Below are 14,064 nucleotides of genomic sequence, written 5' to 3'. Positions count from 1 at the left end.
GGGAAAGAGAGGTTATTACACAAAGGCGCTTAAGTACGTATTTATGTATCTATCTTTCAAATTATACAAATCCATTGTTTTTTTTTTTTTTTTTTTCAAATATTTACCTCACTTATATTTTAATTACATATATTTTATTAGACGACTGTATATTAACAATTCGATGAAATATGATCAATTAGGAAGTAATCTCCCACTTGATACCGGAGTAGGCAATTGGAAAAGTACTGTATTAGGCAATTATCATCCAGATTAATGTTGGAGGTTCAATACTAAAATTAATTTTCCAGAGATTAGGAGATTCGGTTAATTTAATTAGATTATAATTTTTTCGATATATATAGCACCGTTTGTGCGGCCTGTGCTTTTACTGTAGGTTTTTCATCATGAAGAACCCACTAAGCTTTCCCAGTGGGTGAACGTATATATGTCAGCTCAAGTTTACAGATACATACAATATATATATTTTTATACAAAAAAATTCCCAAAAGCCGTGATGCGTTTGTTAGTAATGAAGTTGTATTAAACTTGTCAACTATTTCCCTGAGTCGCTAAGATATTATATATATATATATATATATATATATATATGGCTGATTATATTAATTGATGCAAGTTTGATCATAGAGGTGTCAAACGTGCCGTACCAGACCCCAAGCCCGTGGTGGGTCTGGGCTGTGCCAGGCATGGCCCTAAACAGTTTATGATCATGTCTGGGCCGGACTTGAGAGAGGATCCTCAGGCCCAACACTGGCCCAGTCCCTCGTCCATAAAGGCCGGGGCCGGGCGCGGGCCCAGGCCCTTCATGGGCCAGCCGTGGCCCTTTTAATTTTTTTACAATATTTATTTTTTAAAAAAAGAAAATATATCATATGCCTCTAAAAGATGCGATTTTATTGAATTGAGATAATACGAATGAGTACACATAAATGTCTGTCTCGTTAAAAACCTTGTCAAGTAAAACCCGTGGAGATATCGAGAAAAAAACTTAGTGAAGGAAAAAAGAGTGCAGTATTCTAAGATAAGTAAATTACAAAACCTAAATGCTTCCAGAAAATTCTGTTATATCTAAATTAGAAAAATAATCTATTGAATATTCCGTATAGTGTTGTTTTCGTCTTCTGGCATTTTCCCTGTCTTTAACGCACATTAGCCCCTCCAAGATATCCGGATACATTCTGCTTCTCTTCTCGTCAAGAATTCGGCTGCTTGCACTAAATGCGTGCTCTGACGCTACCGTTGACACTAGAGTTGTCAGAATGTCACAGGCTATTATGGACAGTGTTAGAAAACGATCGGTCTTGCTCCGCCACCACTGTAAGATGTCCAGTTTGTCGTCATCGATTACAAAGTTTGATTCAAAATATTTTACCTATTCGGTAGACGCTTTTATTGATGACGATCATGACGTTTTCTCTTTCTTCTTCAAGAAGCTCCACGATGAGCCTTTAGGCCCCGAACTGCTAGTTGACGTCGAAGTTCCCTATTCTTTTTTACCAGTTCCGTATTTTACTTCATACAAACCAAATAATTTTCCTAATATTTTTCTAGCCTGTAATAGTTAGTTGCATATCAATACCTAAATTTTATGTCGTAGCAGTCATCAAAGATTTGGTCCCATCTACTCCGCATCTAGGATCTAAAATGGCTGCTAATGCATATAACATAGAACAACCGGACCAATAACTTTTAAATTTAGCTTCCATTAGCTTAACCATAATTCTAAAAAATTCAATATCCCTATAAAAAGAAAATGTTTCTGAAATATTAAATAGTTGATGCAAAGCTAAATGTGCAGTAGGATAATAAACTTCAGAAAGTAATTCAGTAGCATTGTAGAAAACTTCAAGAAATTTAAAAAAGTACTCACCAATCTTTCAATCTGTATCAAAAATTAAAAGCTGATAGTTCTTACTGTTCACATACATTGTGATGAGCTGTTGATACGGAAGTGCAGCCTTCAGCATTAAGTAGGTGGAGTTCCACATATGTCTCACATCTGGTTGTTCCTGTAATATTATCTAAATTCTTAGAGCCGAGCTCCAGAACTAGATACGAAGGATAAAGCTTCTCTAATATTTATTAGATTAGAGGAAATATGTTCAATTCCTGCTTGTACTATTAAATTTATTCTGTGAGACACACACCGTTGATGAAAAATTTTACCCCCAAAAGCTGGTTTCAAACTACGTTTAAACATGTTAATTGCAGCCGTGTTAGCTGACGCATTATCAAAAGTAATAGTTAAAACTTTATCTTCTATCCCATAAACCAAAAAATATCCATTATTGTTCCAAAAATAGCATTTACATTATGAGGAAATGGACATAAACGAAAACCTATTATTCTCTTTTGTAAAACTCATTCATTGTCAACATAATGCACCATGGCGCATAAATATCCAGTTTTATTACACCCCTCCCAAAGATTAGAAGTACAAGATATAGTAGCATTAAAAGACCTAAAATTATCAACTAGAGTGTGTCTCATTGCATAAAACACTTTCGTGCAATCAGAACAAGTTGTGTTTCTATTTACCCGTTTAAATTGTGGGCATAAGGCCGTCTGTATGAATTCTTCAAATGCCGCATCATCTGCAAAAGAAAGAGGTGATTCGGCACTAGCTAAAAATTTAGTTAGTGCCTCATGAGCACGTTGTAAATCGTATGTAAAATTTTGCAACCCTTATGATGTGAGTGATAGTGTTTGTTGGCGGAAGTCTGCATTCCCACCTTAGTGCAACGGTAGACATGCTTTCCAATGTTTATTCAGATTACCAGTACCCCTACCATTTTTATTAGAACAATACTTTTTACAATATTTACATACCACACGAATTTTTATTTTACCTGTTTTTGGATTTGGTCGGGGCTCCTCTGTGAAATGTTGCCATGCGGGAGAAGTTCGGGGTCTTTTTCCCCTGCTACGTTCCCCAACTTCCTCATTATGCACTGAAGCATTATCAACCGGAGCAGTTTTCAATTCAGTAAGAATGGTGTTGTGGGCCAACATTTCATCCTCATAAAATGGCTCATCACCAAGCTTAAAGAGAGCAGTGAAATTGGGAAAAGATGCGGCCATTTTCTAAAAAAAAAACATAAACTAATGTTAATTTGTTCATTTATAAACAATAAACAATATAAATAAATTTGAGTAATACAATGTTATATAACAAGATTGATAAGTAGAATACCTTTTTTCAGGATTTATGGAAATTGATTGAACTTCGTAAATGAAATAGCAAGAAAATGAGTAATCGATAAAGAAAAGCTTAGAATCAATATCAAAGAGACAGGATAAGAGATAGAATGAGCGTGAGATAAGAAGTTGAGAGTGAATTGTTATGTGGGATTTAGGGTGGGATTAAGGAGTATTTATAAGGTTTTTTGGGGTGGATTTTTGGCTTGTGACCGTTGGGCCCTTCGTGTGCCCAACAGTCGGCACGGACCGACCATTAGGCATGCAAATGGCCCAACGGTCACAAGCCTGGCGGGCAGGGAGGGCTTTTAGCGAGCCGTTTCGTGGGCCGAACACGTACTTGGGCCGGGCCGAAGAAGGGTCGTATCGCGGGCCGAACACGTGCTTAGGCTGAACTGGGCTTGGGCCGGGTCTCAGGGCTTCAAGGGCTAGGGTCAGGCTTGGACCGCGGGCTGAGAAGCCGCGGCCAAGCCCTAACCCATCAAACGTGTCGGGCCGACACGGCCCGTAACAATATTGTACCGGACCGTACCGAACCCGGCACTGTTACGTGATGGGCGGGACCGTCCATGGCTGATTAGTGCATGAAAATACACCATAAATACTGCTTCAGAATATTTTTCATTAGAATTTGTCTAGTTGTTGCCATCAAAATTTTGCTTCAGACCCCACAAACCCAATAAATCTATCAGGAAACCAAAAACGTTTTCCCTTGTTACAACAAAATAGCAGTCAAATTTGACTGAAATATTATAACTTTAATCCCCTTGTACAATACATTATTAAGTCAGATTATTCCCAGAATCTCAATAACTACCTTGAAAAAACTCTTCCTTTATTGTTTTTTCTCTATTTATTCTTCACCGTGACACCGAGTTCTCCGGCAATAATCACGGTGGTGGCCATGTCCAAGAACATCCCGTGCTCGACGACTCCGGCGAGCTGCAAAATGGCGTCGCTGGCCGCCTTCAAATCCCCAATATCCTTCTTGAAATACAAGTCCACAATGAAATTCCCATTGTCCGTGACAAAGGGCTTATCACTCTCGGCAAAAGTCCTCAATTTCGCGACGCAGCCGGCATCGGCAAAGAGGCTCTGGAGCCTCTGTGCGGTGAATTTCCAACAAAACGGCACGATTTCGACCGGCATGGCGAGCCCGCTCCCTCCCAAATGCTTGACCAGCTTGGACTCGTCGACGATGACGACGAACTTCTTGCAAGCGCCCTCGACCATCTTCTCCCTGAGGAGGGAGCCGCCGCGGCCCTTGACAAGATTGAGGAAAGGATCGACCTCGTCGGCGCCGTCGATGGCGAGATCGAGGACGGGGTGGGAGTCGAGATCGGAGAGGGGAATTCCGGCGGCGAGGGCCTGTTCGTGGGTGATTTTGGAGGTCGGGATTCCGACGATGTTCTTGAGCTTACCTTGACGGAGAAGCTCGCCGATTCTGGCGACGGCGTGCTTGGCGGTGGAGCCGGTGCCGAGGCCGAGGACCATGCCGGACTCGACGTACTCGACCGCCTTGTAGGCGGCGATCTTCTTGAGCTCGTCTTGGGTTAATACGACGGGTGACGGCGGAGAGGAGGAGGAGGAGGATGAAGAGGAAAGAATGCCCTTCTCCACGGCCGATTTCTCTGACCCAATAAAATGAGGATAAGGAATCGTCGCCATTTCTTCGGCTCAATAAAATGTTTATATCAGAATCTCAAAATCTACGAAAAAACTCCCAAAAAAAAAAAAAAATCAAAGAAGGATGAAAATATATGTGTTTTGGAGTTATTGAAGAAGGCCGGGCATGGTAGAAGTGAAAACGACTGGTTTTATAAGGAAAAATAAAGAGAAAAAAATTGGAGAGTTTTTATCTAGGAATGTGTGGTGGGAAGATGAAGAAGAAGAAGAAGAAGAAGATAGGGTTTGAGAGGAGGCGGGGGAGAGTGGCAAAAGATTGGGGATTTTGTGTTTTCTTTTATAGAAGGAAAGGGAAGAGAAAACGCGGGGAAAGAGAAGTTGGCAAATAATTAGCTTTTTTGGATTTCTTTGGAATTACGAATTTTTTTTTGGAGGCTTTTTTTTTTTTTTAAAGAATTGTGTGGGACTTAAGAGGGGATTGGAGGCTTTTTTTTTTTTTTTTTTTCTTTTGACGTGGTGGTGGGGGAAGAAAAAAAAATAGTAATTAGAGATTCTTTCCCCATGGAAATAGAATATTAGAATCCCATCGGAACCTCAACTATGTTTGACTCTTTATGTATGATTATTGTTGTGTTAATGTTTTTAAATAAATTTATATTTTTTTCCTGAAAAATTAATAACAATGTTGAACATGTTTTTATTTTGTTAATTGACTTTCTTTTTTTTTTTTGTAGAATCGTTAATTATCATGTTGTTCTTTTATATATTTTGCATTTTAGAAGGATTGTTTTCATACATGTTTTATCCACATAAGCATAAGTTCTTTCCTTTTTCGGGGATTATTTTTCTTTTTTTTTTTTTAATCTGTTATCCAAATAGTATATCTTGTGTTTTTTTAATTATTATGACTAGTTGAGGACGTGCTCCGTTTAAGTTGTCTCGTAGGGATTAACCACTTTTGTACTGTGTAATAGAAAAATTTTATTTATACTTCAATAATATCAATGCGTTTTGTTAGTAAATTCGTACCATGATTTGAATTATGATTCGTGATTCGTTATAGTATTTTCTCTCATTAAAAACACACATAAATCAAGAATAATTCTGAATCATGACATGATTCTAAATTCATGAACCAAACGTAAGTGATCGTAAATTTATGTCAGAAATAAATTTTTATAATTCTCGTCAAAACTATTAGAACTAAATAATGAGTTCATAATTCCTTTTGAAGAAATGAGCTCATTTTTAATTCTACAATTTTGTATTATGTGATTAATTTCATATTCATGATACATTTGATGAGTTCGTTAATGGTCATCTGTAATTAAAAAGAAAAAATAAGAGGACGACTTTTCTTAAGGTAATTGCTCTACGAAATTTAATACATGAGGGGGGAAGAGAGAGAGAGAAAGTTCAAAGATAAGAAATGCAAGAAAAAAGAGAGACAACTTTCAATAATTATTAAAAATTCTAGCAAATTCTAAAACGATAAGGGAAAAGGGAGAAATAAGCTTAAATGTAAAACTGTGATCACTTAATATTAGCCATAAAATTACACCATACATTTGGAATATTAACATCATTAATATTCACTACCAAAGAAGGACAAGGTCATATTTAGGGAAAAGAAGATTTTGATGGAGATAAATTTTATAGAAAACAAATTAGGGGTGTATACGAGAAGAAAGAGTAGCGCTAGAGACACTTTCTCAAATCTCAATCTTTTTCTACCAACTTATATTTCAGTGTTTAACATTTTTTTTTGTTAGTATATGCAATGGTCTTATTATTTATTGATGTGGTAATATTTTAATTACTATAAAAAATAATAATTCACGTGCTACAATATTTTTCCTTTTTAAAAATGATTGGTAAAACAAAATGGGGAAATTGATGTCTCTAAGTTTGTAAAAAGCTACACAAAAATAAGCCATGAAAGCCATATTTTCAACCAAGTCAAGCCTTTCAGCCGAGCCATACATACCTGTAAGCTAAGCAGATGTCTAGTGTGGATCCCGCGTCTGCTCAGTGTCGGCTTGCTTCTTCATCCGCGCGCGACATCTGTCCTCCACTCTGCCCGCGCCAGTACACTCTACCCAATCCGCATGCGATACGTGGCGCGTTTTCTCCTCACAGCCAATCACGTTGCGACATGTGTCCCCTTGGGTGCTGAATCCGGTTTTCTTTCCCAAAAATGAGAGCAAATTACCGGATTTCTTTCCCAAATTAAATATTTGATTTCTCTTAATTTATGTGTAATTTTATTTTTTTTCCTTTTTCTTTGTAATTTTCTAGTTTTATTGTTTGTTTCCTTATTTGATAGGCAACCTCTAAACACTATAAATAAGGGGGTTAGCCTAGGTTTAAGGAAGCTTTTCATATTCAGTTTTATGTCGTCTTGCTGTCAGTCTCATATTTTCTCTCTAGAACTTGTGAGAATGTTTTGCAAGCTAGGCTAGAGTTCTCTTGGTGAGTTTAAAGATGAACTTTTGTTGAGTGACCCAATTCGGACTTTTGATTCCTTGTGCTGTAAAGTTTAATATCTGAATAATATTGTCGATTTTGAATAATTTGTAATAATAATATTTTCGGAGTCAACATGTAGATTTAATTTATTCGATCCTTTTATTTTGTGAATCAAAACTTGAATTGGTGAATGAAACATTAGGGATTCTCAACCCTTACCGTTTTTACTATTGAATTTCTTCGACACAAATCTTCTTTCTTTTTTATTTGCAACAAAATTTCAAAAACTCTTCATTTTCTTTAATTCCTTTATTATTTATTTTTCTCTAACGCTTTTATTTTGCTAATCTTTCTTATTATTTTGTTATCTCTTTGTGGATACGACCGCCCTTCTGTGCTATAATTGACCGCTTATGAACATCACTTTTGGGCATTAATCAATGGCCAATTTGACAACTCTAAGTGGAAGGTGCTCAAGAGTAAAACTTTCTAGCTGTTAAGAATTGATTGAAATATCTATAGCATAATCAGTGAGGTTGTAGCTTTGACTATCCCACCAAAATTACTGGATTCATTAGAAAAAGGTTGAAAATTACCAAGAGCAAACTAAATTCAAGATAGGAATCATTTTGTAGTATTAATTTAGGATTTAGGACTAAGCAATTATCAATTCATTGTTACTAATTAACCTTTTTTTTAGTAAAAAGAAAAATGATGTTAACTAATGTAAACACTGTTGCCATCAAATGGAACCGGTTAACATGAGTTGAGCACTAAAAATTGGTCTTGTTGGGAAACATGACCAAAACAAATATTTACTTTATGTACTCTTTTTTTTAATATTTTTTTTATAGTTAATAATTTAATCCTCTATAATTGTAGTCGGCGAATAATTCTCCATCCACAACTTGGTTAGTTTTAGCTGAACAATTTGTGCACCACACACACTGTTCTCTCTCTTTCTTTTCTTTATTTCATTATATTTTTCTTTTTAAATTTAGACATATATATATATATATATATATGTATATATGCTACTTGATATGCAAAAGTAGTTCATTAATTATTGATCATCACTCGAGACAAACGAGTAGCTGTCTGGTTTAAGTTGTCCCACTAATATTCAATCACAATCTGTCTAGCAGTCTAAGTCCCAGGCAAGATTCCTCTAGTATTATTTTTGTTGAAGTTTTATTTTGTTGTTACGCATATAAACCAAGCAACTAGTGTATGAATGCAGTTCTTGTCTAATTAGGTCAGACATCACATTCTGTGGAGACCATCAGATATGGGACACAAGGAAGTGCTACCGCACTTTTTCTGTTATTTTCTGTATTCATTTTTTGATAAGTGAGTTCTACTATCTCATTTTTTCTTTAAATAATAATATTATATCATATTTGTAGATTATATGTGTCAAACAGTAAATGTAAAAAATAATAATGAGAGTGACAAAAAAAGTGACGCTAGTAATTCTCTACGAGATATATTAATATTTCGTAATTATTAAAGTGTTTATTCAAAGAAAAAAAAAAGAAAAAAGATGAACAAACAAAAATAATACAGTGTTAAATTTGAAAGATGTGCGAAATAGATTTGTTCTTTTGATATTTTTGAGTTAGGTAATTTGAGTGTAGATTTTGAGTTGAGTTTGAGTTATAACTTGAATTGAAGTTGTAATTTGAGTTTGTGTTTGGTTGTGTACATTTGAGTTATGGTTTGAGATAAGAATTTTTTTGAGTTTGTGTTTGAGTAAGTTAAAACTTGTATTTGTATTTAGATAGTATCTCAATTCTGATGAAAAATTTTAATAGGGTATATGGGTCTAGTTTTATTCTTCTTTTCATTGTTAACGCATAGAAAAAAAAAATCATCTCAATCAGAATTAAAATGAAAAAGTTATATCATTTTTAAGAATAGAAAAAATATTGTTCATTAACTTGAATTCGAGTTGAAGGGAAAACTTGAATTCGAGTTTTAGTTCTAAACTCGAGTTCAAACTCAAGTTCAAACTTAAAAGAACATGAACTCGAATAAAGTTATAACTCGAGTTACCTTTTCTTGAGTTTTTCACTCAAAAATCACTCTGCCGAACAAGGCCTGAATAATCCAATTTTTATTATAAGTGTATTTGGTATGCCGATTCATTTATTCGGAAAGTGACCGTTCACAAATCATAGACAAACACTAGAATTTCTTGCTTGTTCAATTGGAAATTTGCTTTGATCTTTTCTTGATGGTGACGAGTCTATGAGAATTTTAGAGCGATAAAAAGATCAGTCCTGATTAAAGAGTAATGGAATGTTTATTATACTCAATAGTTTTGACGCTAAAGAACGTTTGAAAAAGAAAGAGTATCCACTTTTAGACTATTACATAAAAAAGGTAAAAAAATATATATAAAAAATACATCTTTTAGGTTTTTTAATATAAAAAATGTAAAAGATAGTTAGGAAAACATAAAACATTTAGTTCATGAATTCAGAACCATAATTCAGAATTATTCTCGATTTACATATATTTTTTGTGAGAAAAAACACTGTAGAGAGCCATGAATTATAATCCGAACCATGACTCAGATCCTTACTCTAAACGCAACCTGAAAATAAGAAATAGGGTATAAATTCAGATAAAATCAAAACAACACATGTATATCACACAATAAACTTGACATGTCCATAAAATTGAATTTAAAAAACCTAACAATTTACATTATGGATATCGAGTGCCAAGCTATTATTTTGTATTCTCTTAAATGTTAATCAGGTACTACAATTCATAGTTTTTTTTTTTTTTTTTTTTTTTTTGAGATATACACGAGTGGAGAAAAACCCAAGTTTATATGATTATTACTCAAAAGTTTCTTCTTAGGTAGAGCTGAAATTGTTGAAAAAAATGTGTGAGATATTTTTTCTTGGCCGTCATTGTGGGAATAGGGGAATAACGTGATCTGACATTATCTCCAAAAAGCACAATAATGTATGATATATTTGTCTCGCCCAACCAATGAAATGGTAGTACTTTAATTTGTTCCAAGTCTAAGACTATGATATATAATTGATAAGGAGGATAGTAGTTCAAAAGGTTCCAATTTGATATACATAAAAACTCCAAAAGGCAATATATTTTAAGATAGACACGTATCCAAAGTGGCTATCCATACCTGATCACCAAAGTTCCTTTAAAGGCGTTATGTGGTCATCACTTTAATTAGTTCGGTTCATTTGGAGTGAATCCTTACATTATCATAATTAGCTTTAACATCCTCTTTGTCTCATATAAAATATTTGCCCCACAGCCCGCGTAGTGAGATGCCTAAAAACCGAGATGAATAAAAAAAATATAATTTTATTTATTTTTTACATTCTAAAATTAATATACGATTTTTAAAAATTAATGCAATAAGCGGCATCAATTTTTTATGAATATTCTATTTTTTATAATTTTTTTTATTTTTGATCTTTGAAAAATAAAATAAAATAAAAACGATGTCAAAAAATTATGAAATTTTGCAGACACGATCCTAACATTTTTCTGGGCAAGCCTGTAAAAAATTACCTCAAAAAATGACCAAAAAAAAAGTAAAACGTTGTCATTTATGTATATGATGTCATATTTTCATGATTGATAGCAACTTATATATTGATATATATATATATATAATTAGTCTCAAATAATACTTTCTTCACTTAAAAAAAAGGAAGTGAAATTTTTTAAATCACAAAAAATATATATATTTTGGAATCATCAGCTGGATGACTGAAAAGAGAATTAACAGAAAATTAATAAAATATAATGTACATTACCCTCCCCCCCAATGAATTTTTTTGTCCAAGAAGTGAAAATAAACCCAACTTCATTTGTTGCTTTGAGAGAGTAATTTACTAGAACTTCTACTTTTACTTAGCTACTATACAAACTTTGATTTCAGGAGAGTACGTAGTCCTTAAGAAGAAAATCTTTTCATAGGTTAAACTTGAATTAAAACTTAAATTTTTGTGAGGAAAAAACGTAATAATAACAAAAAAAAAAAGTTGAATTGTGAATACAACTTTAAAAAATTAAAAATAAAAAACCCTTCAGTACTGCCTAACAAGATTTGGTCATTTGTATATTTACCATTGAATTAAATAATTAGCAACTTGAGCATGTCTACTTTTTTTGTCAATGCCTAATTCCACAATAATATTATATCTTGTGTTTGCGTTATCTAAAATGGATATGCATTGCAGACATGATCTTCAAATTATAGCACAGATGATCTTCTCATTTATTCAGTTGGTTCAGTGGATTTACCACTAGCGTAATTAATGCACATGTTTCTTGTGGACGCCTTTCTTTTTTTCTTTTTTTTTTTGCTCTTAAAAAAAAAAAAAAGTGTTTCTTAATATGTGCTTGTTTACGCACGTACATACCATGTGTGTCGTGTGTATGAACATAGAACGACGTCGTGGCTATGAGGAAGATAAATGCAATCCATAAAAAGAAGAAATGTTAATATATATGAGTTATATATATATATATATATATCATTTTTAGCATATAGTACTTTGCGTTTGGATGCTAAAAGCGACCATATATAGGGACCAAGTGTCAATACATTTATGAGAAATTTTCAAGAATGTCATAAAAAATATGCACTATTTTATTTTTATAGTCACTTTTATATTTATTATTTATGCTATTAATTTTTTGTTAGAATATCTTTCATATTTTATTAGAATATTTTTTTTCAGACGGGATATTTTTATATTCTATTAGAATATTTTTAATGCCATAAATAATAAAATGATGAAAAAAAATGGTTATTCTTGTAATTTTCTCCACATTTATCACCTAATATATAAGTTAATTCTAAAGTTGAGATTTTTTTAATATGTTTGGGATTTTTTGTCGTTCTTATGTTAATTAACCTAAATTGAAGTGACTGATATTTAGATGGTAGCTATGTGTATGCAATTAATTGAGTTAATTAAATCTTTGTCCGTGACAAAACAAACAAGAATTTTACTAGTAACAAGTCGTGAAGTTACTATTTTATAAACTAGAAAATGTCACAATCTTTAGCAGTTACAGAATAAAATAACCGAATTCGACGACATAAACGAAATGGATGGTAGAAAAATGAGAACTAGAGAGTTGAAAGTCTTACCTACTAACTTGTACTAATTCAAGGTTTCACGAGAGGGAGACATTATTCAATAATGTTATAAAATGCCGGCAATATTGAATGTTAAAATTAGTAAAATAAATTAAACCTTGATTCACACAATATATATATATATATATATGTAAGAAAGCACAATAAAATGAAATGAAATAAAACCCTTGATTCATTTTATGTTCCTTAGCCGGGACAGTGAGTAATTGATTCACTGCCGGTTGTATCAATTAACATATTTTAACTTTGCAAACAATACATATTTTATGCACACATGATACGTATACTTCTACATATATACATACATACACGCGCTATATATAAATATGGCTATAGTATACCATTAATGCATTGCAACAACTTTGCATTATTAATAGGTCAACGACTCACCGATTTCTTCTTTCGTCGGCATACAAAGAAGAACAGAGTGACGTATAAAAGAGACTTTCTTATTAGGTCAGATTTTTTATTTATTAGATCTGCATCTCCCTAAAATTTTTTATCGAAATACGACATATGGAACTGATACTATACGTAGGATTATGTTGACTTTGAAGGCAAAAAGTGTATTATCACGTCATGATAAGACTTTGTTACAAATTACGACGAGTATTTAATTTTAATATGTTTGCGTAAACGACTGCAAGCAGTAGTATCCTGATCTCATGCTGCTCAAAATCAAAACTAATTATGAAAAAAAAAATGGAAGGATAAGCAACCAAATAATTGCCCATATCAATAGCTGCTAGTTCAAATCCTAAGGAAGCTACTAATTAATTAGTGAACCTTGACCTTATATATATATATATATATATATAGACACACACACACACACATATATATATATATATATATATCTAATCTTAATAAGTATGAAAGTCACCATAATATAAGATCTTCTCCTATGCGTACACTAAAATTTGAAGAGAATATTAAATAATAAATTATTCGATTAGTTGAGACGTTCTTAAACTCCTTGATGCTAATTCCTCTCTTTCATTCATTTCACACACACACAAAAAGTGATTAGTTATACACAAACTTCTATAGATCAGACCTAATCTCCTTATTATTATATTGATTGAGTCTAATAATAATAATAATAATAATAAAGCTAACTAGCTCTTTAGTCTATATATATATATATATATATATGTATGTAACATCGTTTTCATATATTATATATGTGTGTTGGGTAGGAAACTAGAGACATCGGGAGGTTTTTCTGCATGGGGTCAGTTCAGTTGAATAAATTGGAAATGAGTTTTCAGAGAGCAGGTTCCCGGGTTTGATTAAAGAAAAGTGGTCAAAGGAAGACATTTATACCTTAGAATTCATAAAAGTAATGAAATTGTATTAAACTTGTCAACTATTTCCCTGAGTGGCTCAAGAAAATTAGGTACTTGGTCAGTATTTTGCATGTGACAATTTTCCGCATAAGCTAATATATATTAAACCTAGAACATTTTACAATTTGACTTTAATACATAATAAATAATTTAGATATGGAAGTTGACGAAGAAAATTGATTGAGTAAAATCTCAAACAACATTTTACAATGTTGTAAGCAAACGTGTATAATTAGCTTTATCTCTTTTCTCAGATTATTC

The 14,064-nt window shown here is 33.0% G+C and overlaps 1 protein-coding gene across 1 annotated transcript; it reads right to left on the bottom strand.

Moving 5' to 3' along the window:
* Nucleotides 1-3,853: 3,853 nt before the first annotated feature.
* On the bottom strand, nucleotides 3,854-5,158 carry LOC21396564 (probable ribose-5-phosphate isomerase 2). The gene has a single exon (XM_024164952.1). The coding sequence runs from the start codon at nucleotides 4,864-4,866 to the stop codon at nucleotides 4,048-4,050; it is 819 nt and encodes a 272-aa protein (XP_024020720.1). The 5' UTR covers nucleotides 4,867-5,158; the 3' UTR covers nucleotides 3,854-4,047.
* Nucleotides 5,159-14,064: the final 8,906 nt, after the last annotated feature.

This window comes from Morus notabilis, unplaced genomic scaffold (genome assembly GCF_000414095.1).
Source record: "Morus notabilis unplaced genomic scaffold, ASM41409v2 Scaffold1379, whole genome shotgun sequence".
In the NCBI taxonomy this organism is placed as follows: Eukaryota; Viridiplantae; Streptophyta; class Magnoliopsida; order Rosales; family Moraceae; genus Morus; species Morus notabilis.
Note: the sequence above shows the minus strand (reverse complement) of the source record. Positions and strands in the feature narration are given on the sequence as shown.

Coding starts and splice junctions, on each gene's coding strand:
- LOC21396564 (XM_024164952.1), bottom strand. CDS start 4,866: ATGGCGACGATTCCTTATCCTCATTTTATTGGGTCAGAGAAATCGGCC.